The sequence below is a fragment of the Canis lupus genome, chromosome 12 (assembly GCF_048164855.1).
Source record: "Canis lupus baileyi chromosome 12, mCanLup2.hap1, whole genome shotgun sequence".
Classification (NCBI taxonomy): Eukaryota; Metazoa; Chordata; class Mammalia; order Carnivora; family Canidae; genus Canis; species Canis lupus.
The window spans coordinates 39,542,274-39,562,409 of record NC_132849.1 but is presented as its reverse complement, the minus strand read 5'-3'; the positions used below and the strand labels follow the sequence as shown (position 1 = coordinate 39,562,409).

The following is a 20,136-nucleotide window of genomic DNA, read 5'->3' as shown; positions in this document are numbered from 1 at the left end:
GCTATAATTGCAGTATCAAGGACCAAATATGTTCCTGCACAGGAAATGACAAACTGTGGTATGAGTGCAATTTGGCTGATAGCTTTAGTAAGTTGGTACTGGTTGTAAAATACATCTCTTGAGGCTCCTGGATGGCTCAGTCAGTTAAGCGTCCAATTCTTGATTTGGGCTCAGGTCATGATCTCAGGGTTGGAAGATTGAGTCCCACAACAGGCTCTACGCTGGGTATGGAGCCTGCTTAAGGTTCTCTTTCTCCTTCTACCTCTCTCTCTCTCTCTCTCTCTTTTAAACATTTTTTTGTTCAAGAAAGAGACAGAGAGAGACAGAGACATAGCCAGAGGGAGAAGCAGGCACTATGCAGGGGGCTCAATGTGGGACTCGATCCCGGGTACCCAGGATCACGCCCCGGGCTGAAGGTGGCACTAAACCGCTGAGCCACCCGGGCTGCCCACCCCTCTCTCTTAAACACACACACACATATCTCAATTTCAGATAATTTTTTTTAATGTAGAGAAAAAATATTTCTGAAAATCCATGAAATGACATGTGAAATCCATGAAATACCACAATAGATCTGAAATCATCATAAGAAACTGTAACTGTTATTTTTATTTATTAATTTTTTAAAAGATTTTATTCATTTGAGAGAGCGAGCAGAGAGAGAGAGTACATGGTCAGGAGGAAGGGGTAGAAGGAAAAGGAGAAGCAGACTCCCTGCTGAGCAGGGAGCCCAATTCAGGGCTTGATCCTAGGATTCCAGGATCATTACCTGAGCCAAAGGCATTTGCTTAACCAGCTGAGCCACTCAGGTACACTCCTGTAACTGATTTTTTAAAATATACTAATTTCTTTATAAAGACCATGATTCAAAAAAAAAAAAAAAATTAAAAGACCATGATTCCCAAGGCACTTGGGTGGCTCAGTTGGTTAAACATCTGACTCCTGATTTCAGCTCAAGTCTTGATCTCAGGATTGTGAGATTGAGCCATGTATCAGGCTCTGCACTCAGTGGAGAGTCTGCTTCTCTTCCTTTCCCTCTGCCCCTTTGCTTGCACGTGCATACTCTCTCTCTCTCTTTCTCAAATAAATAAATTTTTAAAAAGGAAAAGACTATGACTCTCTATGAGATTAGTTGGGATAATATTTTATCTTGAAGTAATATTAGTAGGGAAACACAGATGTTTTAATTTTTTTCCCCTTTATTCTAGGTGAACAGTATGAAAGAGCTAGACGCCTTCAAGCTAAAATGATGACTAATTTGGTTATGGCCAAGGACCGTTTACAACTTCTAGGTATCAATTAATGAATTGTATAACTGGAATGAGATGTATTTGAAATGTGTGTTCAGTGAAACTTTAAATGTGGATGGAAATAGATCAATAATCTTAAAAATGTGTTCTAGATTTTTTTCTAACTTATAGAAAATTTCTAACATATTCCAGATAGAAGAGTATAATGGATTATCACTCACCTCTAATAATTATTAATTCATAGTTTTGATTTATCTACTCAAGAACTGGCAAATTACAGCCTATGGACTAAACTCAGTTTAGTGCCTAATTTTATAAGATGGTACACAGTTATTCATTCCTCTCTCTGTTATCTGGATGCTTTCATACTACAGTGACAGAATTGAAGAATTGATAACAGAAATCATACAGCCCTCAGAGCCTGTCAATAGAGAACTTTAAAAAATATTTTAATATTTACTATCTGCCTTTATATAGAAAAAGTTTGCCAACCCTAGTAAATCCCTACCTACTCACCCCCACTTCATATTATGTTGAAACAAATTCTTGACATCTTTTTATTTCACTTACAAGTATTTCATATTCTATCTCTAAAAGATAAAAATGCTTTAAAAATAATATTACCAGAGGTGCCTGTGTGGCTCAGTGGGGAGCCTGCTTCTCTCTCTTCCTTACCCTGTGCCGCCCCCACCACCACCTACTCATGCTCTCTTTTCACTGTCTTTCTCTCAAATAAATAAAAATCTTAAAAAAAAAAAAAAAAAAGAAAAAGGGACACCTGGGTGGCTCAGCGGTTAAGTGTCTGCCCTTGGCTCAGGGCATGATCCTGTAGTCCTGGGATCAAGTCCCATATCGGGCTCCCCGCATGGAGCCTGCTTCTCCCTCTGCCTACATCTCTTCCTCTCTGTGTCTCTCATGAATAAATAAATAAAATCTTTAAAACACAAAAATTAAAAATAAAAAAGTAAAATAAAATTACCAAAATGCCATTATTCCATCGAAAAAACCCAATAATTTCTTTTAGTATTAACAAAAAATAATAGCCAAAAAAATAGTCAGTGTTCAAATATAATGTGTATATAATAATTATATGTCTAGTTAGAATTTAATAATTCTTACTGTTTTTCTAATAAGTTTTTGAAGCAGGATCTTAAGATTCATATGATATGTTTCTTTTAATATTCAAGTTCATCTGTTTTTCTTTTTCTTGTAATTTATTTGTTGATGAACTGGATCTTTGACGCATCGTGATTTCCTGCAGTCTTTCTTTTGCTCTGTGAATCTCCATGGTACCTTTTAATATGGTCTGCCCTCCCTATAGATTGATAGTTGAATATAGAGCCTGGATTGGATTGACAGTTGATTTTTATTTTTTAATAAGACTACTAGATAAGTGGTTGTGTGTTTATTTGACTATAGTTCTGACATCTTGTGATGGTAGTAGCAGTTGATGACTGAGGCCTACTGACATAATTCTGTCATTCTTTATGCATTTATAAGCTGGGATAGGCCTATAAAGAGAAACTTTCGATCTTCTATTTGAAGGTATAGGTTTTAAAAATCTTTTTAAGGTAAATTTACCCCTGAAGCAAAGTAGAACTAAAACCCACCCTTCTTGAGTGATTCTCTACTATAACTGGATGTGATAAAAATAGATATTTGGTCAATAGGCAGATCTTATGTATTTATTGCTCTGTGATTTGTGGTAAGTTATTTAGCATGTTTGAGCCTTTTTCATCTCATTTATTGTATGCTGATAGATAATATTTATCCCACCATATGTGACCATTGAATTATTGAAGGAACTTAATCATAGTAAGTACTCCAAAATGCTGGGTTTTACTCTCCTCCTTACCTGTCTGTAATCACTACCTTGCTTTTGTGGAAAAATGTATTTATACATGCATACATAAATATTCATTCATCTATTTACACACATACACATTAATCCATTCATTCTTATATGGTCCGTTGTGTTTGTAAGTTTTTTGCCCCACATTGGTGAAAAAGCCTTTAATGTTTTCAGGGGACTGACAATACAGTGTTCCCCTGGTTTCTGTGGCTGACAGAGTTTGTCTTCTTACTTCCTATGTGACGATTATTACTTATCAAATAAAATTAAATATTATATATGAGGTTATTGTAGTAAAATAATTGTTCACTTGGTACTTTCTATGTGTTTTAGCTATAATACCTGTCACTATGTGTACAAAGTATATAAATGATGCAGGAACATTTTATAGCATGCTTCAAATTGAATAATTAGGAGCGGATTGTTATCTTTTGAAGATGTGGTATGACAAATTATTGGAAGCATCTCATCAATTATAGACTTGTCTTTAAATACAACTTTGTAATTTTTTATTTGTGTTATTAAAGGAGAGAACAAAAAAAGGATATATGATATGGAGCTAGACATTAAAAGAATTGATATTTTGGATGTCATTATCTCTTGTCATCCTCAAAAGTGCTATGTACGCATTGAAAGATGTTACTTTAAAAAAGAAGAGGTGGAATAGAAGGCATCAACATATTCCTATCTTATGAGAACTCAAAGTCTGGGAATATATATACCAAAGACAGTAAAAAAAGAGCTATGTACAAGTACATAGTAGAACATATTTGTGTATTGTGTATTGGTTAAGAAATGGAGTTTTTCAGAGGTGGTATGCCCAATAGTTATCTAATTAGTATGGAGAATCATACTGGGAGTTCCCCATACGGTCTGGTTTGAGGGGATGAAGACTGATAAAATGGGAAGAGTTCCTATATATTATATATCTTCAAGTTAGTAAACCTTCAAGCAAAGCTTAAGTATAAAAGCTTTCATAGATAAAAAAAAATTTTTTGGCATACCTGGAGGTTACCCTATTGTAAAAAAACAAATATGGCTTCATTCAGCATCCATTTATGAAGTCTTTATTCTGGACCAGGTAAAGTGCCAAGGTATAATTAAATTTATTCAGTAATTCAGCACATATTTATTGGGTGATTACCATGTTCTAGGCACTTAGGATATAAACAAGGATCTTTCCTTTATATAATTTTTATTCCAGTAGGGGGGGAACTTGACAGTAGGGAGTAAACATAAAAAATAAATAAGTGGGCAGCCCAGGTGGCTCAGTGGTTTAGTGCCGCCTTGAGCCCAGGGCCTGATCCTGGAGACCCGGGATTGAGTCCCAAGTTGGGCTCCCTGCATGGAGCCTGCTTCTCCCTCTACCTGTGCCTCTGACTCTCTCTCTCTCTCTCTCTCTCATAAATAAATAAAATACTTTAAAAAATAATAAATATATAAGTTATATAGTATGTTGGAAGGTGATAAATATATGAAGAAAAAAAAAAGTAAAACGTAGTAATGGGGATTAGGAGTGGATGGGAGGTGGTTTGGGCTTTTAGTTTTAAATAGGATGGTCAGGAGGCACCTGGGTGGCTCAGTGGTTGAGTACCTGCCTTTGGCTCAGTTCATGATCCAGGGTTTCTGGGACCGAGTCCTGCATTGGACTCCCCAAATGGAGCCTGCTTCTCCCTTTGTCTCTGCCTCTCTCTCTTTGTCTCTCATGAATAAATAAATAAAATCTGATAGATAAATACATAGATAGATGGTCAGATATGCCTCTGAAAAAATGACTTGAGTTAGCTATGCAGGTATCTAGGAGAAGAGTGGTCCAGAGAGAATTAAAAGTTGGTATAAATCTCCTAGGAAAACGTAAGTGGTGTGTTTGAGAAGCAATGAGACCAGTGTGCCCCAGCAAGGAGAGTATAGTAGAGATGCAGTCAGAGAACTAATAGGACAGAGGGGGTTCATCCAATACATAGGGTCGTATCAGCCACCATGAAGACTTGAGCTTTTACCACCTGAAATGGGGAGCAGTTATAAGGATTTTAAAGAAAGGAATGACATAATCTGACTTAAATTTTATTTTAAATTTTTTTGCAGATTTATTTTAGAGAGCACAAGTGAGGGGAGGAGAGGCAAAGGGAGAATGAGAAAAACAGACTCCTCACTGAGCATAAAGCCCCACTGGGGTTCAGTCCCACAACCCTGAGATCATGACCTGAGCCAAAATCAAGAGTCGACCACCCGACTGACTGAGCCGCCCAGGTGCTCCTGAGTTAAATTTTAAAAAGATCTCATTGCTGATAGACTCCAAGGATAGAGCCAGGGAAAGCAAGTAGGACCATTATGGAATTTCAGTAAGCCTGGAGAAAAATGATGAGAGGCTTGGACCAGGATGATATGAAGAGAAATTGTAACAAGTGGTTGGATTCTGACTATATATGGTTATATTTGAAAGTTGATCAAACAGATTTACTGATAGATTGGATATAATGTTCCTCTCTTAAGGTAGTCAGGATATAGGGGGGATGCAGACACATAAATAGATGAATCTTTATCACTGCAGGATGGAGATACACAAATATTTTGTAGGGGTGGGAAAATAAGTGTCTGAGAAATATTCCTGGAAGAAGTGAAACAAAGGGGAGGTTAAAAAAAAGATAAAGCTTTATTTTATTTTATTTTTAAATATTTTATTTATTTATTCATGAGAGACAGAGAGAGAGGCAGAGACACAGGCAGAGGGAGAAGCAGGATTCATGCAGGGAGCCTGATGTGGGACTCGAACCTGGGTCTCCAGGGTCAGGCCCTGGGCTGAAGGCGGTGCTAAACTGCTGAGCCACTCGGGCTGCCCAAAAAAAGATAAAGCTTTAAAGAATGTTTGGGGAAAAAAGACATTTCAAGAAGTAACAACATGAACAAGGACTCTGTAAGAAATAGCATGGCAGGTAGGGAAAGGTGCTGGTGGAGAAGTGAATTTGGGATTGCTCGGTATGTATAAGAGAGGTAGGCAGATCATGGAGGGCCTTAATGTTATATAAAGAGGCTTGAATATTGATCTCTGGGCAAGGGGAAGCTGCTAAAGAGTTATGTGGTAAGATTTTCCTTTTAGGCTGTGTTGTGTAGGGATTACACGTGAGGGGATCAAGAAGCAAGATTATGGTTTTATTTTAAATCATTAATGAATCTACACAACCTTTAATGATTCCAAAAGGAAGCATTAAACTAAATTTACTTTCTTTAACAAAAATTATTTGGAGCAGGTTCACATTAGCAGTAACTACAATTGTGTTATATGTATATTTTCACACATATAAATCTAAACCCTACGTACCAAAAAAGCCACATCTGTGGCTTTTTATTCCTGGTTATTATCAAAACCAAGGATTTAATTTGTGTACTTTTACTATGTAATGAATGTTTATATGATCTTTTTCTTACATTTCATTGAAGATAATGTTAATTGATAAAGAAGATACTTACAAATCAGGTTTTTTTCTAATTTGTCTATTACCAACATAAATGGTTTCTTTCTCAGTAGAGTGAAGAGTAGTATCATTCAGAAAAATCAGATGACCTATCTCTTAACTAACAACAACAAAAAGCTCCAAGGTGTATTGTATCAGCCAGTTCTAGGATACAAAAGCTGTTCAGTACTTTGTGCTTTGTGCAGAAAGGGTAGCTGCTATTTAACCTGTCCCAAAGGCATGTGCGGTTGTACCATAAACCTAGCATGGCGCCTGCTTGTCTGACTTTAGAAATGAAAGTTTAGAAGAGTTAGTATATATGTGCCATATTTTTGCATGTATTCACTGACTTCCTAGTACCAAAGAAAATCAGTATGACAACTTGGAGTACTGCAACAAAATAAATATGGTAAAAACTTGGCCCCTATTATGAATAGGGGCACAGAATAGATACTCTATATATATTATTTTGTTTAATCCTTAAGACCCTTGGAAAGCTGAGGCTAAAGTAAGTTCATACTAGAAAGTGGTGAAGCAGGATGTTAATCAAGTAGCAGTATGAATGACTCGAACAGGAAAAGAGAGTGCAGCAGTGATGTAGGGGCAAACAGCTCAAACTGCTACTCTCTTGGGCTTCAGGTGCTAGACCTTAGAGACCTGGATCTTGAGAGGATTTGTTGTAATTTAAAGCAAGGATAGAGTTGAAATAATCCTTTTAAATCTTTGATTAATTTTAGAAATAGGTAACAAAGGGACATGCTACAACATTTTTAAAGTGTGAGAAGTTATCTGTCTGGGTACCTGGGTGGCTCAGTGGCTGAGCGTCTGCCTTTGGCTCAGGGCATGATCCCAGAATCCTGGGACTGAGTCCCACATCCGGTTCCCTGCAGGGAGCCTGCTTCTCCCTGTGCTTGTGTTTCTGCCTCTCTCCATGTGTCTTAAATAAATAAATAAATAAATAAATAAATAAATAAATAAATAAATAAATAAATAAAGTCCTTTTAAAAAAAGAAAGAAAAGAGAAGTTATCCATCCCATACTATGTCCCAGCCACTCATTTCCCCTCCCCAGAGGCAGTTGCTGTGACATTTCTGAGTCCTTTTTAGAGATAATCTTCATGTATACAAGCATGAATGGGTGTGTGTATTTAAATAAGTGGTAGTATACTGTACACTGTTCTGCAGCATGCTTATTCCCTTTTGCTCTGTTGCCTTTATTATTTTTTTTTTGCTTGACATATATTAACATGTAGCCGAATATGGCATTTCTTAGACATTCCTTATAGTTTCCCTCTGTCATTTTTAAGTGCTGTTTTCTTTTCCTGAAATGTCCCTTCTTTTTGTCTTTTCAAATCCTAGCCAACTCACAGCCCACGTTTTCTGTAAAGCCTTTTTAACTTTCTTTTGTGCTAATCTTTAAAATCTATACATATTTGTGTTGTAAGTTGCCAACCATATGCAATAAGTATCTGGATGATAAAAACCACATTCATTTTTTTTTTTGTTTTTGTTTCCATGTTCTCCGTACATAATGATGTGGATATATTAGATACTTAGAAAATATTTGCTGGGGATAGTAGTAATATGAAACTACCTCAGGTTACCAAACCTGAATAAGCATATATATTTTTTTAAAGATTTTATTTATTTATTCATGAGAGACACAGAGAGAGAGGCACAGACACAGGCAGAAGGAGAAGCAGGCTCCATTCCATGCAGGGAGCCTGACATGGGACTCGATCCCGGGCCCCAGGACCACACCCTGGGCTGATGGCGGTGCTAAACCGCTGAGCCCCCCGGGCTGCCCAGCATATTTTGAACATAGCCAATCAATTGTGAATTCTGTTGCTATTTTAACGTATTAGTTTTTACTAATTATTTTTAAAGAAAATTTTATATAAATACCAAAACCCTTCATCTTCTAACACCTTGAATTATTTTTTATTTTCACATGGACATCTTATTTTTTCATTATGTATGTTTTCTTTTTGTTTATTTTGTTCTTTTCTACCCCTCCCTCTGTTGCATAGAGAAGCTGCAACCAGTTTTGCAATTTTCCAAGTCACAAACGGATGTCTATAATGACAGTACTAACTTGACATGCCGAAACGGACATCTCCAGTCAGGTGGGTTTAGGTTAACTAACATGTAAAATAATAAAGCTTGCATGCAGATTAGAGTCCTGCATAACCTGATAATGTTGATTTGATTTTTTAATGGTAGATTTGGCTGACTTGTTTTCACAGGGCTATGTTGAAAAAAGTAAGTTGATACGCCATATCATTCATGGTGTATAAATATGTAACATATAACAATTCTCAACATGCTTTATTTGCTTATTTTGCAACCTTCCATTTTTGAGATTAAAAAATGTAAAGGTTCATTTTTCTAAATTATTAAAATATTCTTTTCTTTCTATTGTATTTTCAGCTTTTGCAGGGTTTTTTTGTTTGTTTGTTTGTTTTTTTTAATGTATACCTGTACCAAGTTCTCATGAGATAATGTGTTTTTAGGGCAGAAATTTTAATTTCTCTGTTATATATCAATTTTAATTGCACAGCAATTTTCATATATACTACATATGAATGTTTTATCATAGTACCTATTAGGAAAAATTTAAGGCTGAGTTCACATAGCGAGGGGTAACATTAGAATACTATTTCAATATATGTGCTACCAAAGTGAGCACACATTAGAATACTATTAATTTTCTATGGGTTAAATTTGTTTTCCATGAACTTTGGGAATCTTACAGAAGATTACATGCTTTTTTGTTTTGTTTGGATGGGGCAGGGGGAACCTTCATTTCCTAAGTTCTCTGACATCTTGGCTAGTTTTATTGGCGACTTTTTCAGCATTAGTTTTCTGTCCAGGGCTTAAATTTTCTTAAAGTAAATATTGTTTTGTTCATTTTGTAACAGAAAAACCTTAGTTTAGACCTTACAACAACTGCCTTCTTCATTCATATGTAATACAGAACTTTTAAAACTTTAATAGAGAAGAATTACAGTTAGTGGATTTCAATGGACTGGAGACAGTAAGTCATCAAATCTTCCCCTCTGGCTTTACCTCCCTCTTAAAGGAGTTCTCACTTTGGTTTAGTCTTCCAGTACAGAGCCCTATGTCACTGGCTATATTCCTTTTCCTATTTCTTCCTGAACATGATTTAAAACACTATTTCGAGTATAGAAGTAGTTTGCCTGTTTCTCTTAACACAGATGTGAAGAGCTGAGATTTGTTTAAGGAACTTTAAAAATATATAAGAATGTACCACATATAAATAATTCAGTTTACAAGATATAAATTTGAGATCTTAGTAATCCTACCAAGGTAAATAACAAAAATTTTCTAGCCCTGAAGAGCTGGTATGCCTTTCTTTTGTTATCTTGCTTCTCTTCCACTTCATTCCATATATGAGATCCCACGGTTTTGTTTTGCCATGCAAAACTTTATTTTCCTGGGATCTATATTAAAAAAAAATCACCGTATCTTATTTTAAATACCTAGTAATCTGACTGTTCTATTCTATTTTCTTGTTGGGGGACATATTGACTGCACAGCTAATTTATGCAGCACTGGTAATTGATACCCATTGAGCCCTAGTCAATGAGCTGGCTCATTCAAGCCTATTTTACTGGTGTCACCCACTTCTGGAATATTCTGTGATATTTCATTTAGATGAGTTACTTCGTCTCTCTTAGGAAATAGTTATGCCGAAGTCCACTTACTACTTCAGTATCTTACCTACAATGTCTAGTTTTCAACCCAAAATTACTAGACATGTAAAAAAATAAGAAAGTATGACCATTACTCAAGAAAAGAATTAGTCAATAGAAACTGACTCTTGACTGGGCCCAGATGTTGATGTAGCAAAGACTTCAAAGCAGCTTTTATAAATATGTTCAAAGAATTGACATATGGCATCAGTTAACAAACCTGCAATTTTAGGACATAACATAAACTACACAATAAAAATAATGGAAATTCTAAAGTTGAAAAGTACAGTTGCTGAAATAAAAAATTTACTAGATAAGTTTACCAGCAGATTGGAAATGTCAAATGATTCAGTGACTCTGAACCTAGATCAATAGAAACTACTAAATCAGGTGACTCCTACTTTGTTAGAGAGCAGATTAGTAATTGCCTAGGTCGGGGCAATAAGGGATGGAGTGCAAATGAATATAAGAAAACTTGGCTACAATGGAAACATTTCATATCTTGATGTTAGTGGCTATTTGATCTTTAAATGCATCTTTATAAACTTATCAAATTATACATTTTAAATGGATATAATTTATTATTCATAGATTGTAACTTAAATGGTTGATGAAAAAATAAATACTGAAAGGCTTGTAAAGAAAAATAGTATTCTTCCTACCTCTTCCTAATTTCTTCCTGCCTTTACCCCTAGTCTGGCTTCTCATATAATGTCTCACTCTATTTTTTGTGTTCTACTATGTTTCTAGATAATATGCTTAGGTTGCTATTACTGATCGGTATACTATTTTGATGTGCATTGACTTCTTATTCAGTAAAAGAAGGTTTAATTTTTATACCAACATTACCCTTCATCTTCTGATATATAAATATCACTATTTTTAGTTATACTGAAAAATCAAATTTAACATTATTATGATTTAGTATTATATACCTAAAACTAAATAGTATATTCTAATTATGCTTCCTTTTTTGAGTTTTTCCTTCCCATAGATTCCTAATTTCTTTGTTTGCTTTTTTAACTAAAAGACCTTCTTTAGGGCAGCCCTGGTGGCTCAGTGGTTTAGTGCTGCCTTCAGCCCAGGGTGTGATCCTGGAGACCCGGGATCGAGTCCCATGTCGGGCTTCCTGCATGGAACCTGCTTTTCCCTCTGCCTGTGTCTCTGCCTCTCTCTCTCTCTCTCTCTCTCTCTCTCTCTGTGTCTCTCATGAATAAATAAATAAAATCTTCAAGAAAAAAAAAAAAAGACCTGCTTTAGTAGTTCTTTCAATGAAAATTTGTAGATTGTAACCTTTCTTAGTCTTTCTATTGCCTGAAATATCCTTATTCTGATGTGACAGGTTACCAGGATATAAAATTGATAAAGGTTAACACTTTTTTCTTCCTATAGCATTTTGAACATAATCCATTGCCTACTGACCTTTCTTCTTTTTAATGAAAAGTCTCCTATCATTCTCATAGTTCCTTGTGGAATTTCCTATTCACTTAGTCTCAGGACTGTATATTTATTGTCTGAAGAAATTCTTTCCCACTTTCCTTTTTTTCCCTTAAAATGAATGATCTTTATCTTTAGCCTAGACAGATTTTAGCCTAGACAGATTTTGCTCTTTTTCATGTCTTTGCTTTTGCTTATTGTTATTCCCCTTTCTAGATTGCTTTCCTGCTTTTTGTCCTTTAGGGTTGCTATTCATTAGTTCCTTGAACATATGATTCAGAACTTTACATTTATTTATAGCAAAAAGCTCTTGATCACCTTGCTCTATTCTGAAGTCCTTTCCTTTGAATTTCATTAAAACACTTTAAGGGATTTGATAAACACAAAAATAAGGTTTTTGTCTTTTTTCTAGGCTATTGTAATTTGATTACTGATTTAACATTTGTCTTTACTGTAATCATTGTTATTAGTAACTGATGTTTGTTATGTAGTTTATAAAAATATTAGAAGCAATGAGATTTGAACATTTGAAATCCTGTAGTTTATGTAGAAGTGCAATACAGATAAGTCAGGTATACTTCTAGGTTTAATTGATGGTGTTTCATATGTTTATCTACATACATACAGCATGCAGAATACTTGGCATATTAAAAACCACATCTTTATACCCCTTAAATTAAAAATGATTATTTCTAGAAACTCTTTTGGTGGGCACAGACTGTGGACTTTCATACTATTTTACAGTCTTAATTTGGAACCAAGGTAGTACAGTACTCCTCCACCCCATACAACATAACTCTAATCCTTTACTGCATTTTGTTTCTTGACAATATTTGGGAACTTCGTTTGGTAATCTTTTTATATCCTCTTCCTGTTCCCACAAATAAACATGTTTTTTCTTATTACAAATACATATTCCTTATAAGAAAATCAAAATAATACATCAGGAAAAGGAAAAACATAAATAACTATAGTCTTGTCTACCAAAGTGATAACCCTGATGAACATTTAAGTAGATATTCTAATTAATATCTTATTTTGAAATATTGCTAATGTAAAAAATAATTAGTTTTGCAAATTTGAATCCATCTTTATTTTATATTATTTAGCCACAGTTTTCTAACCATGATGGTTTTACTTTTTCCTTGATAGAAAGTGGAGCTGTTCCAAAGAGAAAAGATCCCTTAACACACACTAGTAATTCACTGCCTCGTTCAAAAACAGTTATGAAGACTGGATCCACAGGTTTGTCAGGCCACCACAGAGCACCTAGTTGTAGTGGCTTATCCATGGTTTCTGGAGTGAGACAGGGACCTGGTCCTGTAACTGGAACTCATAAGGTATTTGGAGACAGTCACTTTTAATTGCTATGCTTTTGCAAATAGACAATTTTGAACACGATATGCTTGCTTGAGATTATTAGAAGTAATTTGTAATATCTTAGAGAATTGATAAGTTTCTAGAAAGTTGAATATAGTTTTCTTTTTTAAATCTGCAAAGAATTTGCTATTAAAATCAAATCTTATTTTAACTTCCTTGGACCTAATTAGGTATTTTGTTATAAGTTGCTTGTCTAATCTATTTTATATAATGCTGTATAGTTAATTTTAAATTTGTTATTTTAATTGTTTAATGTGTTTTATAACATTAAACATAGAGTTTTGTTCGAATCCTAACAATCAAAATTATATGACTGAATTGTCAGAGGCCCTTTTTATTTTATGGTACCTAAATCTCTCTGGATGAAATCCCCTATAAACCCACTTCATGCCAAATGTAGTTCTGTAGTGAATACATTTTACCTTGAAGTGGATATACAATTTTGGGGTTTTTTAATATCCTTTTTCCTATATTTAAAACTTTTAATTCTGTGAATTTTAAGGCCAATTTTAACTTACTTATGACAAGTGTTAATGTTAGGTTGTATTTTTACATTGCAATTTTGTGTCCTTTAAGAGTACGCCAAAAACAAATAGAACAAATAAGCCTTCTACCCCTACAACTGCTGCTCGTAAAAAGAAAGACTTGAAGAATTTTAGGAATGTGGACAGCAATCTTGCTAACCTTATAATGAACGAAATTGTGGACAAGTAAGTTTTTGCCATCTAAAGTGTTTTATTTAACAGTTTTTAGTTTTGAATTTATCTATACAATATATCATGAGTAAGATAGAGTATCTTCTCTAATGTACATAATTTTTATGGTGGTTTTTAGTTACTGTAAATGTAGAAAACTATGGTTTTACTAATTAAACTATAATTTCACAGTTAACATAAAAATAATTGTATTTCAAAAAAATAATTGTATTTCATTAAGTTTAAATTTTATATTATAATAACTGAATCATATTTTGTCATAGAGCTAACTGAAATTCTATTTCTTAGTGGAACAGCTGTTAAATTTGATGATATAGCTGGGCAAGAATTGGCAAAACAAGCCTTGCAAGAAATTGTTATTCTTCCTTCTCTGAGGCCTGAGGTAAACACTTTATATTACCATTTTCCTTTTTTTTTTTTATAAATTTTTTTAAATTTTTATTTATTTATGATAGTCACACAGAGAGAGAGAGAGAGAGAGAGAGGCAGAGACACAGGCAGAGGGAAAAGCAGGCTCTATGCACCGGGAGCCCGACGTGGGATTCGATGCCGGGTCTCCAGGATCGCGCCCTGGGCCAAAGGCAGGCGCTAAACCGCTGCGCCACCCAGGGATCCCCTATTACCATTTTCCTATAACATCATTCATTATTTTTTTTTCAGCATTCATTATTGAATCCATATTAGCAGTAATCTGTGAGTTACACTAGATAGAAATGATTAATGGATGTAACAGACTGGATGTTTTTAAAAAGAAAGAAATATTAGCAATTGATGCTGACTGGTTATTATAGGAGTGACTATATAGGTTCCTAATAACCAATCCATTTTTAACATTTAGAGAAAAAAGTAGGTAATAGAAAATAAGTTTTACATTAAGGTAAGAGAGATTTAAAATTATGAGCCAGAAATCATACTGGAGAAAAGGGAAGTTAGGATTAAATTAATAAGTTTAAGTTTGAAGAATTTTATCAAAGTATAGTTGAAATACAATGTTATAGGAGTTGCTGGTGTATAACATAATGATTTGACAATTCTGTACATTAAGTTATACTCACTATATGATAAGTATAGTTAACCATATGTCACCGTACAATATTACTGCAATATTATTATTTTTTTGATTATTTATTTATTTATTCATGAGAGAGAGAATGAGAGGCAGAGACACAGGCAGAGGGAGAAGCAGGCTCCATGCAGGGAGCCTGATGTGGGACTCAATCTTGGGTCTCCAGGATCACACCCTAGGCTGATGGCAGCGCTAAACCGCTGAGCCACCCGGGCTGCGCCTGTAATATTACTGACTATAGTTCCCATGTTGTACTTTTCATCCCCATGAATTATTATTTTGTAACTAGAGATTTGTATCTCTTAATTCCCTTCACCTATTTTGCTTGTCCCTTTAGCTCCCTCCCCTCTGGCAACCACCAGTTCTCTGTTTTTATGATTTTGTTTCCATTTTGTTTGTTCTGATCATAACAATAAAAACAACAAAATGGTAATTATGTGAGGAAAAGGATGTATTAACCTCATTGTGGTAAATATTTCACAATTTATTTGTGTGTCAAATTATATTGCACATGTTAAAATTACACAATGTTATATCTCAATAAAGCTGGAAATTTTTAAAAACCAAAAAATGCTGAGTAATTAGAAATGTGTCTTTGGCAAAAGAAAGACAAATAGATCAGTAGAACAGAATAGAGAGCCCAGAAATACAGAGACATAAGTATTATCAATTGAAAAAGGCACAAAAGCAATTTGATGGAGAAAGGATAGTATTTTCCACAAAACAACAACTAAACATCCATGTGAAAAAAAGTTCTAGACATATACTTTACACCTTTCACAAAAGTTAATTCAAAATTGGTCACAGACCTAGATGTAGAAGGCTAACTATAAAACTCCTAGAAGATAACATAGGAAAAAATCTAGGTGATCTTGGTTTGAGGATGGCTTATTAGATACAACACCAAAAACATGATCCTTGAAAGAAAAAAATTGTTAAGTTGAAATTCATGAAAATTAAACACTTTTCTGTGAAAGACATTTTTTTTTTTTTAGATTTTATTTACTTATTCATGACAGACATAGAGAGAGAGGCAGAGACACAGGCAGAGGGAGAAGCAGAGACACAAGCAGAGGGAGAAGCAGGCTCCATGCAGGGAGCCCGATGTGGGACTCGATCCCAGGACTCCAGGATCACACCTTGGGCCAAAGGCAAGTGGCTAAACCGCTGAGCCACCCAGGGATCCCCTGTGAAAGACATTGTTAAGAGAATGAGAAGACAAACCACAGACAAGGAGAAAGTCTTTGCAAAACATTATTTGATACAGGACTGGTATTGAAAAATATACAAAGAACTTTTAAAACTTGAACAATAAAGAAGAAAAATGACCCAGGTAAAGTGTGGACAAAAAATATGAACAGACACTTTACCAAAGAAGATACACAGATGACAAATAAGCATTTGAAAAAATAGGGAAGCCTGGGTGGCTCGGTGGTTTGGTGCCTGTCTTCAGCCCAGAGCGTGATCCTGGAGATACGGGATCGAGTCCCACATCAGGCTCCCTGAATGGAGCCTGCTTCTCTCTCTGCTTGTGTCTCTGCCTCTCTGTGTCTCTCATGAATAAATAAATAAAAATAAAATCTTAAAAAAAAAGAATGCTCAACATCATTCATCATTAGGGAATTACATGTTAAACAACAGTAGGATTCCACCTCACATTTATTAAAATGGCTACAATCCAAAACACAGTACCAAATGCCGGTGTGGATGTGGAGCAATAGGGACTCTACTCATTACTGAAGGGAAGGCAAAATGGTACAGCTACTTTGGAAGACGGTATGACACTTTAATTTTTTTTTTAATTTTTTAAATTTTTATTTATTTATTTTTTTAATTTGAGAGAGAGAGTGCGCATGAGAGCAAGCATGAGCAGAGGGGGAGGGCAGAAGGAGAGGGGAAAGCAGACTCCCCACTGAGCGAAGAGCCTGACATGGGCCCCAGGATCATGACCTGAGCTGAAGGGAGATGCTTAACTGACTGAGCCATCCAGGTGCCCCAACACTTTTCTTAACAAGCAAGCACTTGGTTTTACCTCACTCCACTGAGGAATTTACCACACTTTGTCAGATCTCCCTCTGCAAAATTTTGTGTCTTCTGTTGTCTCCTTTCTTATTCTTTTAGAAGATTTATATTTTCTTTATTCATTTACTATTATTTTGGTGAGATTTCAAAGGAAGTAGAGAAGCATACCTATGTTTAGTATGTCTTTGTTTAGCTAATTTGCTTTCTTTTCTCAGTGAAATTTTTAAAAATTTTGTTTTCTTAATAATTATACCAATTTATTGATTACGTGCTCTCTTCAGAGCTCTGACAAGTTCTGTTTGGGAGGATGCTACAGAAAAATGGTGCTTTTTAGATAACAGTACTTAAAGTGTCTGGAAAAAAAGTCTCCAGAATTATAGTTGTGAACTAAAGTAAATGTTTTTAGTTGTTCACAGGGCTTAGAGCTCCTGCCAGAGGATTGTTACTCTTTGGTCCACCTGGAAATGGGAAAACAATGCTGGTAAGAATTCTTTTAAAATTTGAGAGTTCTATTTAGATAATTAGAAATAGTGATATGAAAAAAAGAAACTTTACATTGTCCCTGAGTTATTTTTAGAATTTGCTTTTTACTCTAATATACTTGTTTTGTTTTTTAAGATTTTATTTACTCATTCATGAGAGACAGAGAGAGAGGCAGAGACATAGGCAGAGAGAAGCAGGCTCCATGCAGGAAGTCCGATGTAGGATTCAATCCCAGGACGCCAGGATCATGCCCTGAGCCAAAGGCAAATGCTCAACCATTGAGCTACTCAGGTGCCCCTTTTTTCAGTACATTGAAAACAATGTATTTTTGCCCAAATTTTTACTGGGATCTGGATACCTTTCTCCCGCATAACTATTCTAGAGGGGAAAAGTAAGCAGGAAAAGAGTTTAGCTGTTTCTCTCTCTCTCTCCAAACAGTTATCTTTCTATAATTAAGAAGAGACTTACACCCTTTTTGTAACCTCTCCTTATCCATTCTGCCTTAGAAAAAATAAAGAGAATTGAAAGAAGCATAGCTCTTCCTAGACCTTGTCCTCATTGCTGAGAAGGATACACATTGATTGCCATACGTCAGGAGCTGTGTCATATTTTATATTTTTGGAAATCTTTTCTGTTGTTTAAATTGATCAAATGCGGTTATCTTTTTAAAGGAAGATACTGAATATAATATTTGCCCTTGTGATTTTTAAGGCTAAAGCAGTAGCTGCAGAATCCAATGCAACCTTCTTTAATATAAGTGCTGCAAGTTTAACTTCAAAATATGTGAGTGTTCTTTTTCTAGTCATGTTTTATGTTACTGTCTAAGTGTTGCTAAGTATAAATGCTAATAACACTACACAAAAAATATTTTTGAGTTTTATATCTATTATTTAGATATGATGAAAATCACTCTTCAAAATAGAAAGTTAGGCTCATTTAAAGTTAGAATTGTGCTGTCAAATACTGTTGTAGTTTGCTGGGGCTGTGTGACAAAGTACAATAAACTGGCTGGCTTAAACAACAGAAATTTATTGTCTTAACAGTTTTGAAGGGTAGAAGTACAAGATCCGATATTGGCAGGGTTTTCATTTTTATAATGTAATTAAAAGTAACTGTAACAAGATACCTCTTTTCCTGGTTACATTTTATTTTCTCTGTGAAGTTTTATAAATAAAATTGTTATTAAAATAAGTGTACTGAGCATTATACACTGGAAAACACTACCTTGAAAGTTAGGGGCTAGGGATTCCAGCCTAACTTTTGGATATTGGACTAGCCTTAAGAAAATACTGCTTTTAGGCCTCACTTCATTTATAAAGTGTTGATGTTGTAAGAAGTGATCTCCTGCAGTTCCTTCCAGCTCTGTGAATATTTGTTTTAATGATTCTAAATCTGAGGCCATTTTTTTTTAATGAAATTTTCAATTAAAAAAATAGATGCCAGCTAGAGGATGGAAGAGTTTTTACAGTAGATTAGCCCAAACCTCATGACCCTTTCATTAGTTGCTTTTAGTGTATAGAATGGTTTTAGTATTGTCTTAGCCCCTGGAATGTTTCAAGGGATGTTCATAGACCTCTTGGGCTACCTAGAAATATTTTTATACTTATTGACAATGATATTGTGAGAATGAATTTAAGTAAGTTTAGTTTAGGAGAGCACTTTCCAACTTACCTGGTTCTATAAATATACTCTGCAACTAAGGGCTTAATAAATATCTCTTTTTCTCCCAAAATATTCCACCTTCTCACTAGTTATACCCATAGTTGCTATTCCATTTTCAAGACTTAGGAATGCAGGGTTAAGCAGAATAGAGATATATTTAATTTTTTAAAGTACTTAACAGGCCAGATCCAGGTTTCAGCACCAAAAACATAAAGTACTTACCAGACTGTATTAAATACAAAATATTCTGATTTTTTTAAATTATGAGACAATTCAGTAACTCCCCTCTCCCAATTCCTTAAACCAAATCTTTGTTGCAAAGAAAGGAAATTAAATTCCTAGGTTCTAGACTTTAGATCATGAAATTTAAACAGATGGAATAATGCTGTATTGTATGTGTATTACAATATATAATATCTTGTTTCAGGTAGGAGAAGGAGAGAAATTGGTGAGAGCTCTTTTTGCTGTGGCTCGAGAACTTCAGCCTTCAATAATTTTTATAGGTAAGAATATGTTTTATAACTAAGTTAGTTGAATATTTATGAAATTTCCCCCTCCAAATTTGAGAGGTGTAATAGGAAAGATTATTCAAAAGGAAAAAGTTTTAATCTAAAAATGGCAAATTTACACACTATCTAATGAATTGAGTAGGACCCAGGATATTAATAACTTAAGTAGTAAACTAGATTAATCTCAAATGACTCATATAGCTTGGCTTTTAATTAAAGTTTTATCTTTGTATTTCCTTTAGATGAAGTTGATAGCCTTTTGTGTGAAAGAAGAGAAGGAGAGCATGATGCTAGTAGACGTCTAAAAACTGAATTTCTAATAGAATTTGATGGTGTAAGTATTGATTATGGTATTTCTAAGATGGTAGCATTTTAGTGTATATATTTTCCTAAATGACCTAGATTAGAAATACAGATATCTTTATTATGTATCTGTTATTACTTTATCTAAAAGTACTGAAAAAATTTTTGGCTTATAGGTACAATCTGCTGGAGATGACAGAGTGCTTGTAATGGGTGCAACTAATAGGCCACAAGAGCTTGATGAGGCTGTTCTCAGGTAGGGAGATTATGTAGAAACACATCAGTTTCA

General features: G+C 34.7%; 1 protein-coding gene across 4 annotated transcripts in view; it reads left to right on the top strand.

Annotated features, from left to right (window-relative positions):
* SPAST (spastin) overlaps positions 1–20,136 on the top strand; it is a 54,916-nt gene that overhangs the window by 19,274 nt on the left and 15,506 nt on the right. For 2 of the 4 annotated variants that reach the window (XM_072770600.1, XM_072770599.1), the window contains exons 3-12: positions 1,209–1,292; positions 8,584–8,679; positions 12,859–13,046; positions 13,663–13,796; positions 14,091–14,184; positions 17,297–17,371; positions 18,085–18,156; positions 19,463–19,538; positions 19,787–19,878; positions 20,024–20,103. In XM_072770600.1, coding sequence (XP_072626701.1) covers positions 1,209–1,292; positions 8,584–8,679; positions 12,859–13,046; positions 13,663–13,796; positions 14,091–14,184; positions 17,297–17,371; positions 18,085–18,156; positions 19,463–19,538; positions 19,787–19,878; positions 20,024–20,103 — 991 coding nt within the window. The remainder of the gene's footprint in view (positions 1–1,208; positions 1,293–8,583; positions 8,680–12,858; positions 13,047–13,662; positions 13,797–14,090; positions 14,185–17,296; positions 17,372–18,084; positions 18,157–19,462; positions 19,539–19,786; positions 19,879–20,023; positions 20,104–20,136) is intronic. The other 2 variants (XM_072770602.1, XM_072770601.1) reach the window with 1 other exon arrangement.